Source organism: Diaporthe citri (genome assembly GCF_014595645.1).
Source record: "Diaporthe citri strain NFHF-8-4 chromosome Unknown scaffold_1, whole genome shotgun sequence".
NCBI classification, from domain to species: domain Eukaryota; kingdom Fungi; phylum Ascomycota; class Sordariomycetes; order Diaporthales; family Diaporthaceae; genus Diaporthe; species Diaporthe citri.
In genome coordinates, this window is record NW_025064846.1 from 8,083,935 (window position 1) to 8,107,197 (window position 23,263).

The 23,263-nt window shown below is 46.2% G+C and overlaps 8 protein-coding genes across 8 annotated transcripts; 4 read left to right on the top strand and 4 right to left on the bottom strand.

Moving 5' to 3' along the window:
* Positions 1 to 154: 154 nt before the first annotated feature.
* On the bottom strand, positions 155 to 1,623 carry INS49_002092 (uncharacterized protein; the record flags this gene model as incomplete). The annotated part of the gene is made up of 2 exons (XM_043162907.1): positions 155 to 1,208; positions 1,265 to 1,623. 2 exons carry the CDS (start codon positions 1,621 to 1,623, stop codon positions 155 to 157), a joined length of 1,413 nt encoding a protein of 470 aa, XP_043031413.1.
* A 491-nt stretch (positions 1,624 to 2,114) lies between these two features.
* Positions 2,115 to 3,197, top strand: INS49_002093 (uncharacterized protein; the record flags this gene model as incomplete). The annotated part of the gene is made up of 4 exons (XM_043162908.1): positions 2,115 to 2,128; positions 2,185 to 2,274; positions 2,339 to 2,515; positions 2,582 to 3,197. 4 exons carry the CDS (start codon positions 2,115 to 2,117, stop codon positions 3,195 to 3,197), a joined length of 897 nt encoding a protein of 298 aa, XP_043031414.1.
* Positions 3,198 to 5,273: 2,076 nt separating this feature from the next.
* Positions 5,274 to 6,786, top strand: INS49_002094 (uncharacterized protein; the record flags this gene model as incomplete). Its single annotated transcript, XM_043162909.1, has 2 exons — positions 5,274 to 5,717; positions 5,791 to 6,786. The coding sequence occupies 2 exons, from the start codon at positions 5,274 to 5,276 to the stop codon at positions 6,784 to 6,786; spliced, it is 1,440 nt and encodes a 479-aa protein (XP_043031415.1).
* A 775-nt stretch (positions 6,787 to 7,561) lies between these two features.
* On the top strand, positions 7,562 to 9,215 carry INS49_002095 (uncharacterized protein; the record flags this gene model as incomplete). The annotated part of the gene is made up of 4 exons (XM_043162910.1): positions 7,562 to 7,604; positions 7,667 to 7,914; positions 8,064 to 8,262; positions 8,323 to 9,215. The coding sequence occupies 4 exons, from the start codon at positions 7,562 to 7,564 to the stop codon at positions 9,213 to 9,215; spliced, it is 1,383 nt and encodes a 460-aa protein (XP_043031416.1).
* A 233-nt stretch (positions 9,216 to 9,448) lies between these two features.
* On the bottom strand, positions 9,449 to 11,128 carry INS49_002096 (uncharacterized protein; the record flags this gene model as incomplete). Its single annotated transcript, XM_043162911.1, has 1 exon — positions 9,449 to 11,128. The coding sequence occupies one exon, from the start codon at positions 11,126 to 11,128 to the stop codon at positions 9,449 to 9,451; it is 1,680 nt and encodes a 559-aa protein (XP_043031417.1).
* Positions 11,129 to 12,293: 1,165 nt separating this feature from the next.
* INS49_002097 (uncharacterized protein) lies at positions 12,294 to 12,947 on the top strand (the record flags this gene model as incomplete). The annotated part of the gene is made up of 2 exons (XM_043162912.1): positions 12,294 to 12,495; positions 12,577 to 12,947. The coding sequence occupies 2 exons, from the start codon at positions 12,294 to 12,296 to the stop codon at positions 12,945 to 12,947; spliced, it is 573 nt and encodes a 190-aa protein (XP_043031418.1).
* A 1,062-nt stretch (positions 12,948 to 14,009) lies between these two features.
* On the bottom strand, positions 14,010 to 15,769 carry INS49_002098 (uncharacterized protein; the record flags this gene model as incomplete). Its single annotated transcript, XM_043162913.1, has 5 exons — positions 14,010 to 14,093; positions 14,168 to 14,232; positions 14,308 to 14,445; positions 14,659 to 15,033; positions 15,550 to 15,769. The coding sequence occupies 5 exons, from the start codon at positions 15,767 to 15,769 to the stop codon at positions 14,010 to 14,012; spliced, it is 882 nt and encodes a 293-aa protein (XP_043031419.1).
* Positions 15,770 to 16,713: 944 nt separating this feature from the next.
* On the bottom strand, positions 16,714 to 17,916 carry INS49_002099 (uncharacterized protein; the record flags this gene model as incomplete). The annotated part of the gene is made up of 2 exons (XM_043162914.1): positions 16,714 to 17,337; positions 17,407 to 17,916. The coding sequence occupies 2 exons, from the start codon at positions 17,914 to 17,916 to the stop codon at positions 16,714 to 16,716; spliced, it is 1,134 nt and encodes a 377-aa protein (XP_043031420.1).
* Between the last annotated feature and the right edge of the window lie 5,347 nt (positions 17,917 to 23,263).

Here is a 23,263-nt window from a genome sequence, read left to right on the forward strand (position 1 = left end):
CCCATTCACTGCAAGGTAGAATAGAAGGCCTACGTTGCAAGTCACAGTTGTCAGGGCACCTCACTGTGCCGAGTCATTATGACAGCTCGTACTCCATGAACCACATATGCAGGCTGGGATGCAATTATTCATGGGATATCATGGAACACACAAGTCATCTCTTCCTAGCCCTTCCTCTGTTGCCTGTCTTTTTGCCCTGTTTCTCCTCTGCCCCCGTCGCCTCGCCATCCGCGTCTGCTCCATCCCCAGGGCTTCTCCTCCTCATAGTCCCCGTCGAGACAGCAACAAACTCCTCCTCGCTGTCCGAGTCCCCCAGATTGAAAAGGATCGGTATCTCAAACCCGCCCGGGTGGTCTCCAACGCCTGCCAGTCCGATGGTCATCACGTCAACCTCCTCGTCCTCCTGATCCAGCTTGCGCTTCTTGATCTCCTCCTGGGGGTGGATGTCGAACTCGTCCTCCCTTTCCATGTACTCGACATTCTCCTCCACCTCAACAAAATCCGGTGCCAAGGCTGACCAGCGCTGTGGGCTTGTTACGCTCCAGATGTTGATACGACCAGTCTCTAGCCCACATGCTGCCAGCAAGGCCTTGGAGGGGTGCCACTCTATGACGCCCTGCTCTTCTTTCGGCCCCTCCAGCATCCTCACGAGACTGCCGTGCCCGCGCTCCCAGATGTATAGCTCGTGGTTGTTGTAAGTGGAGGCTACCACGTACTCGCCTGTGCAGCTGAAGGTGACGTGGTTCCATGAGCAGCGGTTTACCACGTCCTCGAACTTGTGCTCGATAGGCAATTGGATCGTATCGGAGTCGAGGTCCTCTGCCGAGAGGTCAGGAAGGTGGAACGTCTTGATGACCTTGTCCTGGCCATTTACAAGCAGCTCCCGCCCTGAACGCGTAAGCTTGAGTGTTGTGACCACACCGCTGCACACCTTGAGCTGTGTGTATATTATCTCGTGCGTTCGCGCGTCGATGATGTTGAGGTTGCCCTTGTTTGTGCCGGCCAGTATGTGGTCACCCGACTTGGTGTAGATTGTCACTGTGGTCATGTGCCTCGCGTCATCCTTCTTCTGACGCGCCCTCTTCTCTGCGTCCTCTTCGACCTTGACACGCCTCGGAGCTGTTGAAAGTACATGTTTGTTTGCGACCGGCTCAGATATGTCGACGAGGAGGGGTTGTTCTTCGTAGAGGGACACGACAAATTGAAGACTGGGGCGGGTCAGCGCTGCCTGGATATGAATATCTGGGATGGCGATTGTACTGACTGGTTCCACGGGTGAAGCTCCGCAATGTACACGGGCGCCTTGAAACGGACCTGGCGATGGGGCTTCCCATCCTTGAGATCCCACAGAACAGCCTTCCAGCCCTGACATGCGGACAGCAGGTACCTCCCACACCGAGACCAACTCAGGGAAGAAATGCTCTTAGAATGACCCCGGAGCTTGCGAGCGACACCCATAGTGTCCAGGTCCCATATGACGACGGTGCCATCAACGCGGCCCGAGGCGAGGTAGTCGCCTTTGCGATTGAAGCGCAGACATGTCGCATGGCCGGATCGGATCGTATTGGTGATGTTTTCGGGGTAGTCTTGGAGGAGATAGTCGTCTGAGAGCAACAGGTTCATCTCGGCAGACAGTATGCCCTATGTGAGGGCTCAAGCATAGGAGTGAGCGTTGTCGCAGCCTGATGTCGAGCGTGAGACACTGGACGTGGCTGTCTTTTGTGGTGCACTGATGTCGGTCCCGATCTGCAAGGCTGAGGAAAGCTGGGGTGGGTCGACCTGCTTGGCTGCTTGGTTCAGAACCTTGAAGTCAAGAGTGACGCTACGAGGTGATTCCTGCAGGGTCGGGCCCCAGATCCACGGTAGCGTGGGGACCTCGCAGGGATGCAGCTGCCGCGTGCCGGGTGAGGACCCGCTTCATCCCAAAAACCCGGAGCTGCTCCTAGTACAGCATTTATATTCAGGATTTGTTTTGTTCGTGCGGAGCCTGTCCATACTGTACAAACCTAGCAACGGACCGCCACACCCCGGACAAAGGAGACTGGCTCTCCGAACGCACACGTACACACCGCGCCAGCTTGCGAAAGCTCTTGTGCACGCACAATTGCCAAAACATGGCAAACTCAAAGTTCGCTTCATCTCGTCTAAGCCTGGGTGTGATAGACATGACTCACCAGCGCATAGATGGGAGTATGTCAAGCAATTCGAACAGCCAGACCAACTGCTGCCGAACACATGGGTTGTAGTGAGGATAGACGGTCGTGGGTTCACCAAGTAAGCTGACCAGCTGGCCGAGACGCACGCGATGCAGAGCCACACGCAGACTGACGAACGGCAGATTTGCCACCAAGTATGCTTGGGAGAAGCCTAATGACAGGAGGGCTCTGGATCTCATGAACGATGCTGCGAAGGCGGTCGTGACTGAGATGCCAGACCTGGTCGTCGCATACGGCATCAGCGACGAATACAGCTTCGTCTTTCACAAGACCTGCACGCTATTCGAACGGCGAGAGAGGTGAGCCTGCACCCGCACCTGCCGAGAAAACCGGTGGTGAGCCAGCCTCCTGTTGACATCCACAAGCAAGCTGGTGACCACCATCGTATCGACCTTTACGTCTTACTACATCTATCTCTGGTCTCATTACTTCCCCGAACGGCCGCTGTCGCCCCCTCTCCCCAGCTTCGATGGCAGAGCAGTATGCTACCCATCCGTGTCCAACCTGCGGGACTACATGAGCTGGCGTCAAGCCGACTGCCACATCAACAACCTTTACAACACAACTTTCTGGGCTCTGATCCTCCGAGGGGGTATGGACAGCCAGCAAGCGGAGAGGGCACTGGCTGGGACCGTCTCCGGGGACAAGAACGAGCTTTTGTTCACAAGGTTTGGTATCAATTACAACAACGAACCCGACATTTACAAGAAGGGCAGCGTAGTATTCAGAGACTACGAGCTGGCCGAACCCGGGAGCCACAATGCTGCCGCGGAAGCAGACAACACTGCCGAGCCGGCCCAGCTATCCAAAAGCCAGTCCGAAAAGGAGAAGAAGAAACGTGCCAAGGCCAAGGTTGTAATTGAGCACCTAGACATCATCAAAGATGACTTCTGGGACAAGCGGCCCTGGATTCTGTCAAACAAGCCGGGGAGGACAAGGCCGCAGACGACGAGGGAAACGATATCGTCTCTCGAGGATTAAAGACCACAGCCACTATGTTTCAGAGTTGCCGGACCTACATCCCGGTGTGTTCTATGCCTGAATAAGTAGGTAGCTATAGAGCCAGATGAGTAGATAAAGAAAAGGTACCGGAGTCAAGGAGCGCTTGCTCGTCGACCTGAGCCGTGTGTGGGATTGGGGATTGAAAAAGTCGACGCACTGAACTGAGACGTGGCTTCTTCAGCTTCGAGCGGCTGGTCCAGCCGGTCCAGACCTGTGAAGAAGACGATACCGTGTGGAAAGCCCCTGACGGGGCCCTCGGGAGCTATTCGTCTGTAAAGGCAGCACGATTATATGGTAATCTATGAAGGGGGGGCCCCTGCTTCGCAGCCCCCCCCCCTCGACGGGGCTCACCCCCGCCTCCCATTACGGGAGGGTTCAGGTTCAGGAAGACCCCATAATAATCGTGGTCTGGGCCAATCAAACGTGAGAATTCTGACCAATCAGCATGCACGGTTAAAAGATGGCACTGGCGGAGGAGTAAAACCAGGTGGAAAGCCCCTATCGGGGCCCTGGGAGCTATTCGTCTAGGCCTGCTGGCTAATCTTTTGGGGGGGCCCCTGCTGCGCAGCCCCCCCCTCGCCTACGGCGCTGCGCGCCTCCGGCTCACCCCCCCCCCGGCGAGGCCTACGGCCTCGCCTGCCCATTAATGAGGGTTCGGGTTTTGGAATAAGCCAATCAGCTTGCAACTTTTCTGAACCATGGTGCGCCGACCGAGTTCCCATTCACAGACTATTCTAGACGAATAGCACAGAGACTATTCTAGACGAATAGCACTATTCTAGACGAATAGGTAGATAGAACATGGTGGACGACGACGGAACAAGCAGCGGGCCGGAGGCCAGCCGATTGGATTGCGGCTGGTTGGTCAGATCGACCCTGGAATGCGCTGCTGCGAAAGCCCGTTGCATGTCGAAGAATTCTGCCCCGCCCCCTCGCTGGCCTACCTACCTAGGTAGGTACCTGCCTACATACCCAGGCATGTGGGTATTCGGTCCCAGGGGTCTGGTCTCATCTATCTTGGGCTGCTGGGTCTACTGTGCGGTACTACCTAGGACCTAGGCATCTACCTACACCTCTACCGGAGTAATAAACGTTATTTGCCTAGGTACTGCCCCACCAGCCCCACATAACCTAAGGTACGTAATCCAACCACTAGATTATATGGAAGTTAAGGTAGCAAATGTTATCTCTTAAAAGTGGAGTGGTTTGCTTAAGTCCTTCCACCATAGAAATTGCTAGAAAGGGTGACCGCTCCACTACATGTGGGTTAAGTGGGTTATAACTTTAAAAAATAACGTTTATTACCCCGGCGAGGTGTATAGGGTTTCCTGAAAAAGAAGCTTAATTTGTAACTTTTATGGCATTAGCAAAGGATCCCCTAACTTTATTATTTTATTTATATATGTTATAATAATAATATTAGCTTTTTAAGGTAAAATTATATAGAAAAAAGGTAGCTTTTTTATAGCATTATATCTTATATGCGTTATAATGGTATAGGTTTAATTGAAAAATTATAAATTAGAAGTTATGATTGGTTAGATTTGGTTACATTCTTTATGGGGAGTTGTACTGGCATGGGTAATCTTTTAACGGAAACCCTGTAGGTAGATACTGTATCCCAAAGCCTGCACTGTGGTAGATGCTAAGTCCGTGTGCACATAGACCTGGTCTGCCCGCCCACTAGCTGCCAGCCATTCAGCTCTGAGGAGTCTTGCTGCCAGCCCTCCGGTGCACATGTCTTGCCTACTTCCCACCCTTGACATCCTCACCTCATCACATCTTTCGTACATTCAGTCTCGCTAGGCTTGCTGCGGACCTCGTCGCACCTGCAATTACCTTTGGTCCCTATCCTTCTCGTCCGCCACACATACTCAGTTTCTTTCTGCCGCCACCCCCATCCACACAGTACTTCTACCTGCTCGCAGACTGCTACCCCGCGAGCCCACGGAGCCCACGACGTCACGACAGCCTTTCGATCGCAACGCCGTCCGCGCCCCTTCTCACCCCCCCCCCCAATTCTTCCAAGGTTCCATACGCACCGTCTCAGGCAAAATGTCCGACAAGGCGGAGGATTCCACTTCCGCCGAGGCTCAGATCACCTTCAAGGTCAAGGCCTCGGGCGACAAGAACCACCAGATCACCATGCCCGAGGCGGCGACCGTCGGCGAGCTCAAGACCAAGCTTGCCACCGAGCAGTACGAGAATATCCCCGTCGAGCGACAGCGCCTTATCTACTCGGGACGCGTTATGAAGAACGAGGACACCTTGGCCTCGTACAAGGTCAAGCCAGGCAACACCATCCACCTTGTCAAGAGCGCAGCCAGCAATCCTGCCCCGGCCCCGAGCGCCTCCTCCTCCTCCCCCGTCCCTCAGGCTGTGCCAAGCAACATGGCAGCCGGCACCTCTGCCAACAACCTCCTGGCCGGCCTGACCGGAGCCCGCTTTGCCGGTCATGCAAATCTGCCCAGCGCCAATATGTTTGGCGCCGATGGAGGTGTAAGGATCCTGCCCCCCTATGCCCGCCCCGGCCAATCTTGACAACCCCGTGCTGACCACTCGCTCCTTGCAGATGGGAGCGCCGCCGAGCGAGGACCAGATGGCAGACATGCTCTCCAACCCCAACGTCGCCCAAGCCATGAACGAGGCCCTGAACAACCCTCAGCTGGTCGACGTCATGATTCAGACCAACCCCATGCTGCGGGACAACCCAAACGCTCGCGAGATCATCCAGTCGCCCTTCTTCCGCAACATGCTCACAAACCCGGAAATGCTACGAGCAGTCGCTCAGATGCGACGATCCATGGGCGGAGGCGCCGGGGGAGATGCTTTCCCAGCTCCTGGCGCAACAGACACGACACCGGCTGATGCTGCCGCCGCTGGTGCCGGCGGAGCAAGTAACGCACAACCCCCGCAGTTCCCTTTCATGATGCCAGGCATGTTTGGAGGTCCTGGTGCGGGTGCGGCCGGGGGTGTTGGTGGCGCGGGAGGCCAAGGCGCCAACCCGTTCGCTGCGCTCTTCAACCCCTTTGGCGCAGCAGCTCCAACTGCCCCTCAGACCGGTGCCCAGGCTGATGGTGCTACTGGCGCTGCTACCGGTGCTACTCAGACGCCTTCCGGCGACAACGCTGCGCAGCGGGATGCCTCTGCGGCCACCGGCTCGGCACCACCTGGCCAAACCGGCGGCAACTCGCCCTCTCAGCCCCCCAACCCGTTTGCCGGGCTGTTCGGTGCGCCACAGGGCGGCGCTGCGAACCCCTTTGGGATGACGCCCGAGATGATGCAGAACTTCATGCAGATGATGAGAGGTACACCACAAGGAGGCGCCACGAACCCCAACCCCTTGGGGATGACACCTGAGATGATGCAGAATTTGATGCAAAATTTCATGGGCGGTGCGGCCGAGCCTGCCGCCCCAGCCGACACCCGACCACCCGAGGAGCGCTACGCTGAGCAGCTTAGCCAGCTGAACGAGATGGGCTTCTACGACTTTGATCAGAATGTGGCAGCGCTGCGCCGCAGCGGTGGTAATGTGCAGGGCGCGGTCAACTTCCTTCTGGGGGGATAAGCATGGGCCGATGGAGGAACTTCAGTCGGTCTGTTCTTGGTTGCTAGTGCGTCTCCACGAAGCATTGCTGGTTGTGGTTGGGGTGGGAGTTCAGGAGTCTTGAATTGCAGGTGGTCGAGCATATGATATCAGGACATAGAGCCTCGGAAATGTTGAGAATCCGGGCCCCGGGTTTCCAAGCCTTGCCTACAAACTCTCCACCTTGTCTTGCAATGTAGACAGCGCAGATGTGACGATGACAGGGGCAGAGAGGGAGAAGGCGAGTGAGGAAGGCGAGTGAGGGTCCACTTTCTTCGTGCCGAGACCGCTACAATAGGCTCGCTGCAGAGAGAGACCACCGTAGCGGCCAATACAGTTAGTTGTATGCTCTGAGCCATCCAAGCAGCCAGTTGTGATATGGCAAGTTGCTCCTCGCAAGCCAGCTTTGGAGACTCAAGGCCGCCGCGATCGTCCAGGGACTTCTCAGGGTCTAACCCTACGACTGCCTGCCTGCGTCAGGCTGTTCTCTACAGACCCCAGATTCTCACCCACCCCCTCACACAGGTCGGAACGGTTCAACCTTCCATGGTCGTTAGCCAGCAGTTCGTCGGCCGATACACATGTTGCTACTCGTGACTCGTCTATTTCATTTCTGACGGGATCAAGTTGGACGGAGCAATTTTCCTCCCTATTGGCACCTCCCGGAGTACAATCTTTGTGGAATAGGGACACGAAAATGAAGGTATCAGACCAGGCGTGACCTCAGCATGTTCAAGGGCAAGGGCAAGCAGGCAAGATGATCCAGGGCATCTTCTACGCGCGGTTTTTCCCTCAGGAAGGTCAGTAAATGCAGTGACTCCCATGGATTATGAGACATTTCTCAGGCTGAGACGCATATCAGGAACCAAGATCGTTGCCCAGTCGCCCCCAGGGTGCATCGTGCCAGAGGGGGCGGGTCCTCAGAGGAAGCCCTGTCTGTTCGACTTTGATGTGATGCAGGAGTACATCATCCCGCGCAAGGCCTTCTTCAACCGCTTCGTCGCGGTCAATGAGCCTGAGGGCAAGTACACAGTGCTAGGTCTGCCTGTGGCCATTGCCCATCCCAAATACCAGCGTAATGAGTTTATCTTCAACTTTGGCCTTGTGGTTGTACGTCTGCTTGCCCAGTCCCCGGTCCCTCACTCTGTCCTGTCCTGTCCTGTCTCGTAATCACAAGCTCTTGGACGAGAGCGAGGACAAAGACACACCCCCTGGAGCTCGGCTCTGAACATTTCTGACCCAAGACGAGCATGCTGCAGGAGAGCGATGTGGACCAGATCCCCTATGAGAGGGTTGTGCGGCGGCTTGCAGTCACGTTCGCCGAGATGGAGAAGCAGAACGAGTATTTAAGCCGCGACCAGAGCGGGAGCAACGACGCGGGGAGACGGCCGATTGGGAGCCTCTTGGAGATCATCAAGGAAGATCTGAATAACTACGGCGAGTGTATGATCCCAGTGGGTATGTACCCCCTCCCCTTCTCAGTATACTGTTTGCGCTCCTGACGCCTAGTGTGCAAAGACGACGCCAACACCATCAACATGAAACTGTTCCCACACCACCGGCCCCCGCCAGAGGTCAAGGGCTGGCACGTCCCAGTGGCCAAGATGAAGTTCAGCGAGGTTGTCGACCCAACCTGGGACCTGACGCTGCAGAAAGTGATCACGCACATTGATGGCGTGAGCGACGTCCGCCGCATTTCCTTCAACGCCGACGTGAGCCTGGAGCTCACCAAAATCGCCCTTCGCCACCTTGTGTACTACGATACCATCCTGCTGCTGGACATTTTCTTCTTCAGCTCCTGTTACGCGCCGAGGCCGGGCATTCACGACTTCGTGACGGACGTGAGCGCCAACGACGGGTACTACACCACCACTGCGGACTCTACCACCGTGGGCGGCCCCGGCGGCGCGGACGGCCCCGCGGCGGCGGGTGGGCCCGGGATCGGCGGCGCGGCAGGCGGGGGCATCGTGGACGAGTGTGCCAACTATGTCTGCATCATGTCCTCAGGCCAGCGCGTCTCCGACTACCAGCTCATCAAGCTCATGACAACGTTCTGTGTCGGCCGGACGGTGGGCGAGTGGCTGCGGCTGCACATGGACGCCGGGTTCGACGTCCTGCGCCACGTCGACGTGCGGCGGCTGGTCCAGTTTGGGGTCATCAAGGGCTTGCTATACAGGGTGCACAAGTATGTGGTCTCTAAGCAGTATCTTGCGGCCCTTGCCACAGGACAGAGTCGGCCTCTGGCGGCGCGGGATGGGCGGGCCGCCGGGGATCCGTTGCAGAGATACATGGACGGGTGCCACAATTTTGATCAGGTCATCACGGAGCAGAACCTGACGGATGGGGAGATAATGGAGAGGCTAAAGAGCTTTCCCGGCCCGACGGGGGATCTGACCGTCTTGTACCGCTGAGTAGGAAAAAGGAAATGGCAGACCTTACTGTTGTGAGTGGGTATATTGCACTATGATGTCTAGTCTAGTCTGTAATGTTGTACATACCGGCAAATTGCAAAGTGGCGCATGACATTACCACATGCACGTCGGCCGAAGCACCTGGCTGCTCAAGTCCTTCTCCGCTGCGAAGTTGAAGACGTGCAGTGCTAACGCTCGTCACAGCATCGGGCGTCGCATCCTCGCGGAGCGGACTACCACTCATATTCATCGCTCGTCTGCGACCGGATCTGACCGTTTGTCCGTCCGCTTGACATCTCCTTCATTGTCCGCTCGAGTTTCTCCAGCTGGTGTCGTGAAGTTGGCATGAAGGCCTGTGGAGCGATGGAAGGCTTTGTCTGGCGGGGCTTACCTTCTGCAACATTTTCGCTTTCCCCAGACCCGGCGACTCCAGCATCTTTGTCCTTTGGCTTGGCCATCTCTTTAAGTCGCTGCATCGCTTTGCGGAACTTGCCCGTATTAGGCTGTCCAGGATACTCCCATCCCAGTCTGGTCCATATCTTGTCGGCTATAAATTCGATGCAGCGGATGTTGTGTTTGCCCTTGCGTAACAGAAGAACTCGACCGTCAATGAGGAACCTCATATTGGTTTCGAGGTCCCACGTCTTGGCGGGAGTGAATTGCAGCTGGTCGTTGTTCATGCCCACGTTTGTGGGGCCCTTCTGCCCTGGAGAACCGCCGATATACATGCCTCCATTCTTGATATTTCTGTCGGCATCGGAGACACTCTGTGCAAGACCCGCCGCATAGACGATGCGCGGAAGTGTAAGTCTGAGGACGTGCATGGGTAGCTTCACGTTTATCCGTGGCCTGTTGCTATGATTTGTCTGTTCAGGATTGGCCACATACTGCGAGGGGTCCTGAGGCAGGCCTGATGGAGATGTCGATGGTGCTTTGCCACCATAAACAGCCTGATGTTGTGCCTGGGTCTCCGTCGCGACCTTTTGTCCGTGGACCAGCCAGATGACCTCGTAGGCCAAGAGATGTTGGGCAACTCGCTTAGGTGGGTTGGCTTGGTGCTCTTTCATCACCTCCGATATCTTGCTGAGAGGGTGGAACGTAAATAGCTTCAGGAGATTTTCCACTTCGTCGTCTCGACGCCTGACCAAGTAGCCGTAGAGGTCATAAGGTGTGGTCTTGAAAGGGTCGAGCCAGAGGGCATTGCCAGCGCTTTTTCCAAACTTGGCCCCCGAGGAGTCGGTAAGGAGCGGCACTGTGAATCCAATGGGTTGGTCAAATTTACCGTTGGGGAGCTTTTCACCCTCGGCGGGTTCGTTCTCGACGCATGCTCTGACGCAGGTGGAGCCTGTGAGGATGTTGCCATACTGGTCTGAGCCTCCGACCTGCATCTGGACACCATGCTGTTTGAGCAGCTCGTACCAGTCCCAGGCTTGCATCATTGGATAGCAGAACTCGGCGAAAGACATTCCCGAGCCATCGTTTAGCCGATTCTTCACGTTGTCGCGCGACAGCAGAGGCCCCATCCTCATCTGGGTCCCCAAGCGTTTCATCACGTCTATCATCGGCAGCTTGAGCCACCAGACGTTGTTGTTGACGACACCACGGCGCCAAGCCCACTGCTTCTCGAATCCAAACCTCGAGGCAGCCTGTTCGACATGCTTCCAGATCGTGACAAGTTGGTAGTGGATAGTGGCAAGATTCTGGATGAGGTCTTTCCTCGCCAGCTGCGGACGGCTCTCAGTCCTGCCTGTGGGATCTCCAACTCGGGCGGTTGAGCCTCCGATGAGGGTGAAGGCGCCGTATCCATGCATGTACATCCAGAACAGCGGCATAAACGGCAAGAGGTGACCAAGATGGAGGGAGCTGGCTGTTGGGTCCACTCCCGCGTAGGCGCTGATCCGTTTTCGCCTCATTGTCTCGCGTATATGCTCCTTTGTGCTGTTTTTGTTAGACAGGTTTGAGCGCAGTGTGCAGACCGGGCCGAACAAGAGGCACACGGTGATTACCTACCCTACAATGTCTTTTATGAAACCCCCTGTCCTCAAGCTCGTCGAAGAGGTGCTTCGTTGTCCCTGCCTTTATCTCCTTTCCCTGGGCTTCCCAGGCCTTCTCGGCATCTTTTTTCTTCTGGAGAAACTTCTGGCCGACCCATCTTCTCTGGGAGGGTAGTGGCGATAAGGGTCTTAACTTCAAACCTGAAGTCGACTTCACTCTCGCAATCAGACCCAGACCCAGATCCAGACCCAATCTCCGACCGTTGTGGCACAACATGGCTTGAGCTGGGAGAAGGGTCGGCGAACGGAGCATCGGAGCCATGACTGGTCCCGACCGACCAGTGCGGCCTACAAATTTGAGAAGCAAGATGTAGCAGGTTTCTTCCCAGAAGGGAGAGTCGGGTTTGACTGATTAGTCCATGAGAAAAGACGGCCCTGACAAAGTGGTGTGAATCGTCTTCGGGAGCCCAATGTGGTGTTGTGCTGCCGCTGCGCCGCTGCGCCGCTGCTCCAGAAAATTCTCGCAAGGAAGGCTTATCGACAAGAACTGGCTGGGTCGGCAGGCAAGCGGGATGGGTCTGGGTTTACTCAAAGGTCTTGTATGCGTGCATACTACCTACCCAGCATACATCTGATAGCCAACACAGCAGATGTTAGATGCTTGAGCAGCCACTGCTCGGCAGAATCTATGCTGTAGCTGAAGAATGCCGTAGAGCTCGGCAAACCGTCAGTTGAGAGGGTTGCTGCTCAGGAACCGCCGGTACTTGAACTGCAAGTACGGGCTGTTGAAGCACATGTGGCTTGTTCCATGGTGCGATCCATGGCCAGTGCGCATGCCCGCTACTTGGTACTAGCACGCAGCAAAGGCAGCTGGCCTTGGACCAATCGCAGAGCTGCTGATTGTAAAAGGTACTTGGGTACTTACGGAATACTGAGGACCAGGTCGGCTTCGCCTCGGCAACTTGGTAATGACATCCTCCAAACTCCGACCTCGATCGAGACCCTCGCCGTCACCGCAACGCCCGACCAACCTTGCATCCTGCCGTCAACACTGACTGCGACGCGCCGACAAGTCTGAAGAACGATGGCATCTACCGCTCGTCCGGCTCTGCTGCGGCAGACCGCCGCTGCCTCACGATCCATGGCACCTTCGACCCGGGCTGGCCCGTCGATGCTCTCCAAGTCCTTGATGAGGCCAAGCACCCAGTCCTCGCCGAAGCTCAGCATCGTCCAGGCCACAGCCTTCCATGCGAGCAGCCGCAGAAATCTGCTGCCTCCTGGGCCCCGTATGTTTGCTCGCGCTACCTGCGCCAATCTGTCTCCACCACCACCACCACCGCAAATTGACTTCTAACCGTGCTCTGTAGAGATCATCCGCGGCAGCGTCAACGAGCCCGCGCCTGTCCCTGATCCATCTCCATCTCACGGCCACTACCACTGGACCTTTGAGCGTGGCATGGCCGCCGCCCTAGTGCCGCTCTCAATCGCACCCTTCGCCGCCGGCTCGTTAAATCCCACCTTGGATGCCCTCCTCGCAACCACCCTGCTGGTCCACTCGCACATGGGTGTCCAGGCCATCATCATCGACTACGTTCCCAAGAAGAGATACGCCAACTTGCGCAGAGCTAGCCACTGGCTTCTGAACGCGGCAACCATCCTGGCCGGCATAGGACTGTACGAATTCGAGACGACAGACGTTGGCTTGGTCGAGGCCACCAAGAGGCTTTGGCGAGCATGAGAAAGCGGCATTGGTCGGGAAATAGAGTGGCTGTAGAATGTATGGTTAGCAGGGCTCACGGCGGTTCGTTGCGAGCTTTGGGCGCGAATACAACTGTATCAATGCAGTCGCAGTCTGGCCTAAATTTTTAATGGAGGTGCTCGTCTTGAATTATGGTTTTCGGGTGCGTCGGCCTGTTTAAGCTGACCTTTAGACCATGACATGGAATTGTCCCGGCATTCTTCCGAGTTGTCAACCCTCTTTCGCTGTTTATCCATTTCCCGAGTTTCGAATACATCAGCACGTGTCGTTGTCTTACAGCATCGAGGTTAGCTCCTCACACATTTCTGTAAACACTGCTGCTCAGCCAGTGACGCGGAACTCTCTCCAACCATCTTCAGTTCTGAGCACGTGTTTCTGACAGAGGTGGTTTTCACGGCCCAGATGACAGGAACCTTGGGTAGGGTTCATATCATCAAATGACACGCCACGAAAAACATGCAATTACTCACCTAGTATGTAGGAGGCTGAGACCATGTGGCTCATCCCGCTGTGTTGGGGCGTGCGTACAGAGCATCCAACGGAGGACCACCCTTTCGTCGCCAAATGCATGTGGAATCATGAAAGTCTTGTCTTTATTATGATTTCATCGTGAACAGACTGAGAGAACCCAGGACTAGTGCAGCTTTCCGAATTTTTCATCGTGAAATCAATAAACTTGATTGATACGTTGGCAACCGAGACCCTCTACCGAATCTGAAAAGAGATCGCGTAGTTGAAAACAACATACAAGGTCCACAGAGATAGGAATTTAATTTGGACCAAAAATGACAGGGAGATCATCATAGTGGGTGCTTAAAATACTTTGGTGGAAAGCAGTGTACTACCAACGAGAACGCTGGAAGCCTGTTTGCACGCGGTCCTTGCCCTCCCGCACTATCCAAGAACTGCAACCTATGAGATTGTCCAGTTGTCTTAGGACCAAAACCCAAGCATTCAGTATGGCCGTCACACGAACTCATCTGCTTGGATACGTCCGATTCTTCTTGGCCGAAGCTGGACTTGACCGTGGAAGGCAGACCCTTAAAGATACGAGGCCTCGACGAGGAACCCAACTGTAAACTTGGTGTGGCGCTCGATTGCATCCCACATTATTGTGCTGTACGACTAAAGAAAGATTAGTATCCTCGCGCCTCTCATTAGCACCGCCCTGCTGACTTCCGACCCTCGCAAAGACTCACATCTGAAGGCGAGTGAATGTAGTGGCTAGAAGTTGACAGCACCTCGTCACATGCATACGCAGCAGCTAGACCACAGGCGTAATCAGTAAGACAAGCGTTCGTTCTCGGAACCAAATTGAGGCCTAGGGTCATGGACTTACGGAACCCGTTGGAGTAAGCCGAGTGATGATCCGAGCAGCCATACCCACAAGCATCAGTCGACGTCTTGAGCCCTGTATATCCCTCGGCCACCCTCCTCACATATGCAGTCAAGCCAGAGTCCACATAGTCGGTATACACTGCAGCAAAAGGAGTCAGCCAACAAAGAACTGAGGAAGAAGTTTCATCTGGATATAGGGAGGACCAGGCCACAATATGGCCATGGCTTGTTTTGAAACCTGCAGCCTAACAAGACCTTTGAGGTATAGGCTACAGATGGGAAATCGATTTCCCAGAGAGGGTAAAAATTGTGTCCGGAAGCTGCTTACTACTAATGGCCCCACTTGGGCTACACCCTGCCATGTCCTGATTCATCATAGCCAGAACCTGCTTGTTAGCGGTCTTGTAAGACTGGAATATGTCCTTACTGCCCAGAAGCCCGCCCTCCTCGCCAGCATAGAAGTGGAATTCTAATGTGTCTCGGGGCGCGAAGCCCGCCTGGGCGAGGATCCTCAGCGCCTCGAATATGACGGCCACCCCAGATCCGTTGTCGTCCGCCCCCGGACCGCGGGCGGTACTTCTACCGCCCGTGGAGTCAAAGTGCGCTCCCACAATGACCAGAGAGTCGGATGAAGAACCGGGGATCTTTGCGATGACTGAGGGCTGGTTGAAACAGTGTGAGAACTTGGTGACGCTTATGCTCGGGTTGGCTGCAGCAGCGGATACAACTACACAGAGTCTGGATTCAGCGACGCTCAAGATACCTCCGCCTGGGTTCGGACATGCCAGGCCTGACCGCCCCCTCTTGCTTCACTCGGAGAGACTGACCTTGGTCATACAGCCAGGTGGAGGCCTCAGTGCCGTAAGTTGACCTGTAGTAGCGATTGTAGAAACTGAAGAAGCGCGTGAGTGTCGGTGCATTGTGTGGGTGATTAGGGGTACCAAATGAGCAACAACACAGTTCAATGTGGAGGATGATGACGAGGATGAATGAAGCAAGTACATACTCGGTCAGGGTTTGGAGGAAAGTCTTTTGGCCGCTCGCCGAGATTTTGGATATCAGAGCATTGGCCTCAGTCTGGTTGGTGGCTCGGCGTTGACGGATAAGTGACCGCCGCGGCTGAGAGCGCAGAGGATCGTGAAAGTGTCGATGCCACTTCAAGGTCCTGCTCAGGTAAAGGCGCGAAGTCAGCCCCTAAAGCATTCCGAATCACGGCTGTGGCCACGTCCGCAGCTCGGCTCACCCACGCTCATATCAGTGACATCGACAAAATTGACGCCTTTGGCCACATAGTTCTCGATCTTGTCATCTTCACGGACCCAAGTGCCAGGATCGGACTCGGAGACCTTGATCAGGCGCAGAGCAGCGTCTGCAGTCACCCAAGTCTCAGCATGGCTGAACGGGCTTGCGGTAGCGACGCCTGCCACGGCGAACAGGAGGCCACAGACACAGTGGAAATGCATGTCGCCTGGACTAGAGACGGTGCACTGTGTATAGCCAAGCAGGAGAATCCTCAATGTCCCAGGAGCAGGTATACAGGAGTGATCCCATGGGCGCCCGCTCAAAATAAAGTCATCCGGCGCCCTCGTTCTTCTGGTCATCCGCTCGATTCCCTTCGTGCCAGGTGGACTCCAGATAAGACGACAGGCCAGATGGTCTGTCGGTCAGTCTTGGCTCGCAGCCAAGCTCTGCCATTGAGGGGGGCCTCTTTCAAGATGGGGAAGGTCCATTCATATGGGAGACATTTTCCCAATGTTACGCAGGCCGGACGTCTCCCTATCGAGCCCTGCCGATGCTCTCTGCTCGAGCTTCCACAACGCTGCTAGCCCGCGCATTTGTGTCTGTGGGTTGCAGCCAGCGATTGGACGAGGCCGCCTTAAGCCACTTCTCCTCATATCCCCATAGCATGAATGCCTCGTTTCGGTCTCAGTCGGGCGGAATCAACGTGCAGCCTCATTCCTGCACATACAGGGTCTCGTATTGGTTCTGGACTGATGTGTCGGCTCCTTATCACAACATGCGCAAAAGTAGAGCCAAGCAACAACTTCCCCAGCCCTCAAGTAAGACTGCGGGCCCGTGGATGGAGAAACGGCCCACCCCTTTGACCACTTCAAATGGTTCAAAAAGGTACTCTCCCCAAGTCAACCCGGCACCACATGATACAACCACCACTTGAAGCTCGCCCATTCTCAAAGATCCCTGACCCAAATAGCACGCCGATGACTCCGTGGGATGCATTTCAAACATGTGAGGCTACCCAGGCCGCCTTTACCCAAACTCCAGAACAGCCCGTGCTCCTCCTATAATAAACGGAAAAAGACCCCTGCCCGCCCCTCCGGGCCGCCGACATTGTTGCAATTTTCGAGCCAGATATGGTGATGATACAATCGATAAAACACCCACTCTCTCAGGGAGACGCGAGTTCCGCACGGCCGTGGATATAACCAGATGCTGCAGACGTCACACTCCTCTGCGGTGATTCCAACTCCGCTGGTTGGAACCCAAAGCTCGATGGCGGTGACCAAAACGAGGGCGTCATCGGGGTCGAGCGCAGCGGGTCGCTGGATTTTGGTGTGCTAGCACGGCTCTGGCTGTTATAGTATTCTCCAAACATCCCATACAGGTGCTTCTTCTCCTTCCCGTCCGACTGCAGCTCGAACGGACCTCGTATCATCTTCCCATTCACGCTCCGGGCCATGGACGCAATGCTTCCATCGCCACTGCCACTGAGGTCGAGGTTCGGCGGTGGCGACCGGAATCTCCGGTCTTTTGGTGGTGGTGCGGGCGGTGGGATCGGCGTCTCGATCTGCGCTCTTATCCTCTGCTTCCTCCGCCGAAGGTAGAGAAACAGCCACGCCGAGATGGCGATAATCAAAGCTGCAGCTGCCGAGCCGACACCTATCCCGATTGCTTGATTGGTGCTAAGGGCCCTGTGTGTGGTCGATCCTGAACCTGACGTGCTGGTGGGAAATGTGATCGACAACGTGGCTGTGTCTGAAGCTGCCAGTGTCACAGAAGTAGAAGGCAAGGTCTATTGAGGCATGTTAGCAAGTGGCCCATGTCTGAATGACTCCATGTCTACGCCTTGTCGTGCACTAACTGTCGTGGCAACATGGCTGTTGAAATCCCCCGACCTGAACCGCACTGCTACGCTGTTCGCTCCTATGCCCACGCCTGAACTCTCCGTCGTCGACTGTATCAGGCTTGTGCTCCCTTCAGAGATAGCTGTGATTTGCGCGATGACGATATCCCCTTCGAATGTCGTGGTGCATCCTAGATATGTTTCAGACGCGCCGAGGCCATTTACAGTACCCGCGCATGTATAAGCAGCAGCCGTGGGGCAACATGTGTAAGCTGTCTCTGTCGCCGTGCTTGAGACTATATCGGTGCTGGAGCAGGCAGGCGTATAGCCGCTGGGACATAGACCTGGTGAATAGTACTGAGATGGCGACGCATCGTAGCCACTGGGAAAGCACTCTGTCCTGCTGCCAAGCGGGCCCTGCTCGTAATAGTACCTATCCGTTTCTGACCATATCTGGTAGAGGCCTGTGGCTGTCGTACAGCTTGATGGCGCTGTGAAGGTGGTCGTCAAAGGGCCGGCGTTCGACATCATGGCAGTACAACCGGTCCTCTTCGCCGAGTCCTCAAAACGGCATTGTGTGTTGCGGACGTCAAGGCTCTGTCACGCTGCGTAGTGATGAAGAGAAAGCGAGGGATTGACGTCCCTTGCAGGTCGAGGAAGGTAAGCAAAGACGAGCAGGAAGGATGTGGCGTGGGAAGGTGGTTACACCGCGTCACTACATATTGACAGCTGACTAGGACTTTCCGCCCCAACAGCTAACCCGCAAGTTGCGGATCAGAAATGCCCAAGCGAGCCCGGCTAGATTTGGCACGCAGCCTTCGCGCCAATGATGGCTGTCGATTGCTATTGCAAGGCGATCGGGCTGCATGAGGCAGAGCCTTGTCCTGTTGGTTGTACGGCGCTTTGAGCCGAATCGAAAGCCATCATGTTGGTGGCGTGGCAGGGTGATGGCTCTGGGAGCAGAGCCGGGGGGGGGGGGGGGGGAGCTCTGGTTTCGCGATGGTAGGATCGAATTATTGGATTATCATCGATCCCTCGTGGGGAAGCAAATGCTCGTCAGGGGCGCAGCAAGCTGTGGGTGGCCAACATGGCGGCAAGCTGTGGATATTGCTCCGCAGCTCAGAGCCTCCGGTTCCTTTTCCTACAGAAAGAGGAGTAACTACGGGGGTTTGGAGCGATGAATGTCTAAAAAGTTAGATTCCCACTACCTGCACCTTACCATCTATCCGCCATACTTAACAACCCTACCTACGCGTTATTTTTATCGCAGCTCTTTATAATTATTTACCTATTTATAATTAAATTTTTAATTAATTTTATTTTTAAATATATATAATTTAATTTAATTATATCTTTTTATATTTTATAATAATTATAAGCTTATAATTATTAATATATTTTTTTAATAATTAAGTATCTTTATTTATAAATAAAGTTATTTTTTAATGTTTTTAAATAATAAAAATACTTAAAGAAATTATAAAAATAAAAAAAAACTTATTATTTAAGTTATTAATTAATTTTATATTTATAATTTTAATAATATATATATATTCTTTAATAATACTTAAATAAATAAAAATATATTCTTTAATATTTTATTTTTATTTATTATAACTTTTCTTTATTTATTATATTTTATTATTATTTATAATATTTTAATTTTATTTATTATATTTTATTATTATTTATAATATTTTAACTTTATTTATTATATTTTATTATTATTTATAATATTTTAACTTTATTTTTTATATTTTATTATTACTTATAATATTTTAACTTTATTTATTATATTTTATCTTTATTTATAATATTATAACTTTATTTATTATATTTTATTTTTATTTATAATATTATAATTTTATTTATTATATCTTACTTTTATTTATAATATTTTAATTTTATTAATTATTAATTATTATTATTTATTATAAAATATTAATATTATTTATAAATAATTTAATATTTAATATACTTTAAAGTTTTTTATATAAAAAGTAAAATAATAATTTTTAAGCTTATATTTAAATATATTTATTATATTTATATATTAACCTTATATATTTTTAATTTTTATAAGTTTAATAAAAAAAATAAAGATTATAAATAATATATATTTATTATAAGTAAAGAACTTTATTATAATACTTAAACCTTTTAAGAAATAAAAGATTTAAAAGGTATTAAAAAAGGTTATAATTAAAAAGAAAGATTTTATAAAAGGTGGAAAGGCTTTAAAAAAGAAGGAAGCTATTAAGAATAATATAATAATACCTTTCCTTATAAAGAAAGAGAAGGGAATTCTTAATATATTAAGTTTATTTAGCGAAATACTTATAATTAAAGATAATTATATTATTTTTAATATAAATATATATTTTCTTTTATTACTTTTTAAAATTTATAAAGCCGCTTTTTATAAAAGAAAGGCTAATTAATTTATAAAAAAGTAATAAATAATTAATTATTTCATATTATATTTCTTTATTTATTTTATTTCTTTATTTTTATTTTATATATATATTATTAAATACATTTAATATATTAATAATTATTATATTAATAATAATCCTTATAATATTAATATTTGCTTTGCGTATTATTTTCTTAAATTTTAGCCATTCTTTATTTATATAAGTAATTTTAATTAGCTTTAATAATGCTTATATTACTTTATAAGCTTTAAGCTTTTATTAAAGAAAGAAATAATTATATAATAAAGAGTTAAATATATTCTTAAGTTTAATTAATCTTTTAAAATCCTTTATTATTTTATTATAAAACTTTTTTATTTCTAAGGTTAAATATATATTTAAGTTAACTTTATTTACCTTAATAATATATAAAAGCTTTTAAAATGCATTTAAGTTATACTTAATTATATAATTAATTATATAAAGTTCTTTAAGTATTTATAATAATATAATAGATTTCTTTAAATAAATATGCTTATAATTATCTTAATAATAAATAAAGTAAATATTTTACTTTTTAATAAAAGATATAATTTTAAATTAAATTTAAGATATAAAAATATAAAATAATATTAATTTATTTATAAAATAATTATAATTTTATAAGCTTTTATATTTTAATTAAGTAAAATAATTTTAAGAAAAAAGATTAATAATTTTTAAGAAATATATAAATTTACGCTTAAATATATATATTAAAACTTTAATTTATAACTTTAAATATAAACTTACTTATTAAAAGTAATATTTTCTTTTACTTAATTATATTTATTATAATTTAATTTATTAATTTTTAATACTTATATTAAATTTATAAATCTTATTAAAAGTATGTATAATTAAGGGTTTTTTAATTAATAAGCATTATTTTTAATATTTATATTTAAATTAAAGATTATAATTTAACTTTTTATTTTTTTTATTTAAGCTAATATCTTTGCATTTAACTTTATTTATTTTTAAAGTATTTTAAATAATTCCTACCTCTTTATTATATTGCGGCCTTACTTTATATTTATTAATATTAATTATTAATAGCTATTAATAAGCTATAATAATTAAAAAGGTTTTAATATCTTTATTAAATTTAATAGCTATAAATATAAAGCCTTTAATTTTAATTATTTTAATATATTATATTAATATAGTTTATATAGTAAAATTATTATATTTAATATAAAGCTATTATATTTTTCTTAAATAAGCATTAATTACCTTATAAACTTTAAATTTAAAATTTCTTAACTTGCAATACTTATTAATACTTTATATATAATATAAATTAAAATTTATAAATTTTAATTATTATTTTTATAATGCTTAATAATATAGGTTTACTTAATTAAGATAACTTTCTTTTAATATATTAAATATAAGATATATAGAAAGGTAAATATTAGCTTATTAAGAAAGATATATAAAGAGTTAATATTAAGTAAGGCGAAGAAAAAGGATTAATAAATAAGTTTATTTATTAAAAAAGGTAAGGGTATTTATAGCTTTATTTTCTTTTTATATAAGCGTTTTATAATAATAAAGCTTAAGTTTTGTATAAATTTTAATAAGAGTTTTTTTTAATATTTTATAGCTATTTTATATAAAAAAGGCATATATATATTTATTAAAGAGTTATTAATAAAAGAAATATATTTAAATTTAATAGCAAAGCTATAAAGTATTATATATATATTTATATTAAAATAAAAGACTTTATTTAAATATATATATATAAAAAGTTTATTATAATATATTATATTTATAATTATTTTTAAAAATAATATAAATTTAAATAATGTTAAAACCTTTTTAATAAAGTTAAGTAATTAGCTTTTAATTATTTTAAATAATATATTAAAAATAACTTTTTAAAGATATTTTAAGTATTTAAAAATAAGGTAAGATAAGTAAATAAATATAAATATTAAAGAAATAAGATATTAATTAAAATGGTTTTATAAGGAGGAATGTAAAAAAGAGAAAATAATAAGATAAATAAAAAAAATATTAAGGAATATTTAAAAGTTAGTATTAAAGGAAAAAAGAGGAAGGGTATAAAGATATATACATTAATATAAGAAAAGCTAAAGATTAATATTAAAATATATATATTATAATTTAAATTATAATAATTTTATTTATATATAATATATTATATCTTAAAAATTAATTTATATAATTATATATTTATTAAATATTTTATATTATATTATAATATATTTTAAAATATTAAAATAATTTAAACTTTATTATTATATTTATTAAATTATAATTATTATTATTAAGTTTAAAGTTTTATATAATAAAAGTTTTATAAATAGTTTATTTTAATATTAAATATATTAATTAAGTTAATTATAAATTTAAATATAAAAAGGATATAATATAAATTATTATTAAGCTAATTATTTTATTAAGCTAATTATTTTTTTACTTATTACTTTTATTTATTTTTTTTATATATTTTTTCTTAATATATCTTATAATAAATAAAATAAAAGAAAGTAATATTTAATTTATTATTTAAGTTATTAAATTTAATTTAAAATTAAGTATTTAATATATAATTAAAAAATATTATATTCTTTATTTTATTATTTAAAATAAAATAATTAATTAAATTATATAATATAATATTTATTTTAATTATAAAAAATTAATAAAAATAAAAAAAGAAATATTTATTTAATATATATTTAATTAAGATTTATAAAGATATTTATTTATTTTTAAGAATATTAAAAATATAATAAATTTTTTACTTTATAATTATAATAATAATAATATTAAAATTAATTAAATAATAAAACTTATTATATTAAAATTATATTTTAAAATATATATTAATTATATATATAATTATAAAAAAACTTTATATAAAGATTTAAATATAATAAATATATAATTTAATTTTATATTTAATATATATAATAAATATAAAATTATTAATTATAATATTTATAATTTTAATAAAATAAGCTTTATAATAAATATAAGTTTTTTTAAAATAATAATTATATATTTAAATTAATAAAAGTAAATAATATTAATATAACTTAAAAATTAATAATAAATAATAAATATTAAATTTATTAATAAAAATAAATAATATAATTTATTATTCTTAATTATTAAAATTAAAATATATTTTATAAATTAATATATTAATAATAATCTTTTATTTAATTAAGCTATTAATATAAGCTTAAATAAATAAATAATTAATTAAATTATTATAAAATAAATTAAATATTTTAAAAAATATATTATATTATATATAAAGAATATTTATTAATTATTAATTTTAAATAAATATAAAAGTTATTATTTTATAAATTTTAAATAATATTATAAATTTAAGAATATTATTATTTTTTATATATTTCTTTATTTATTTTATT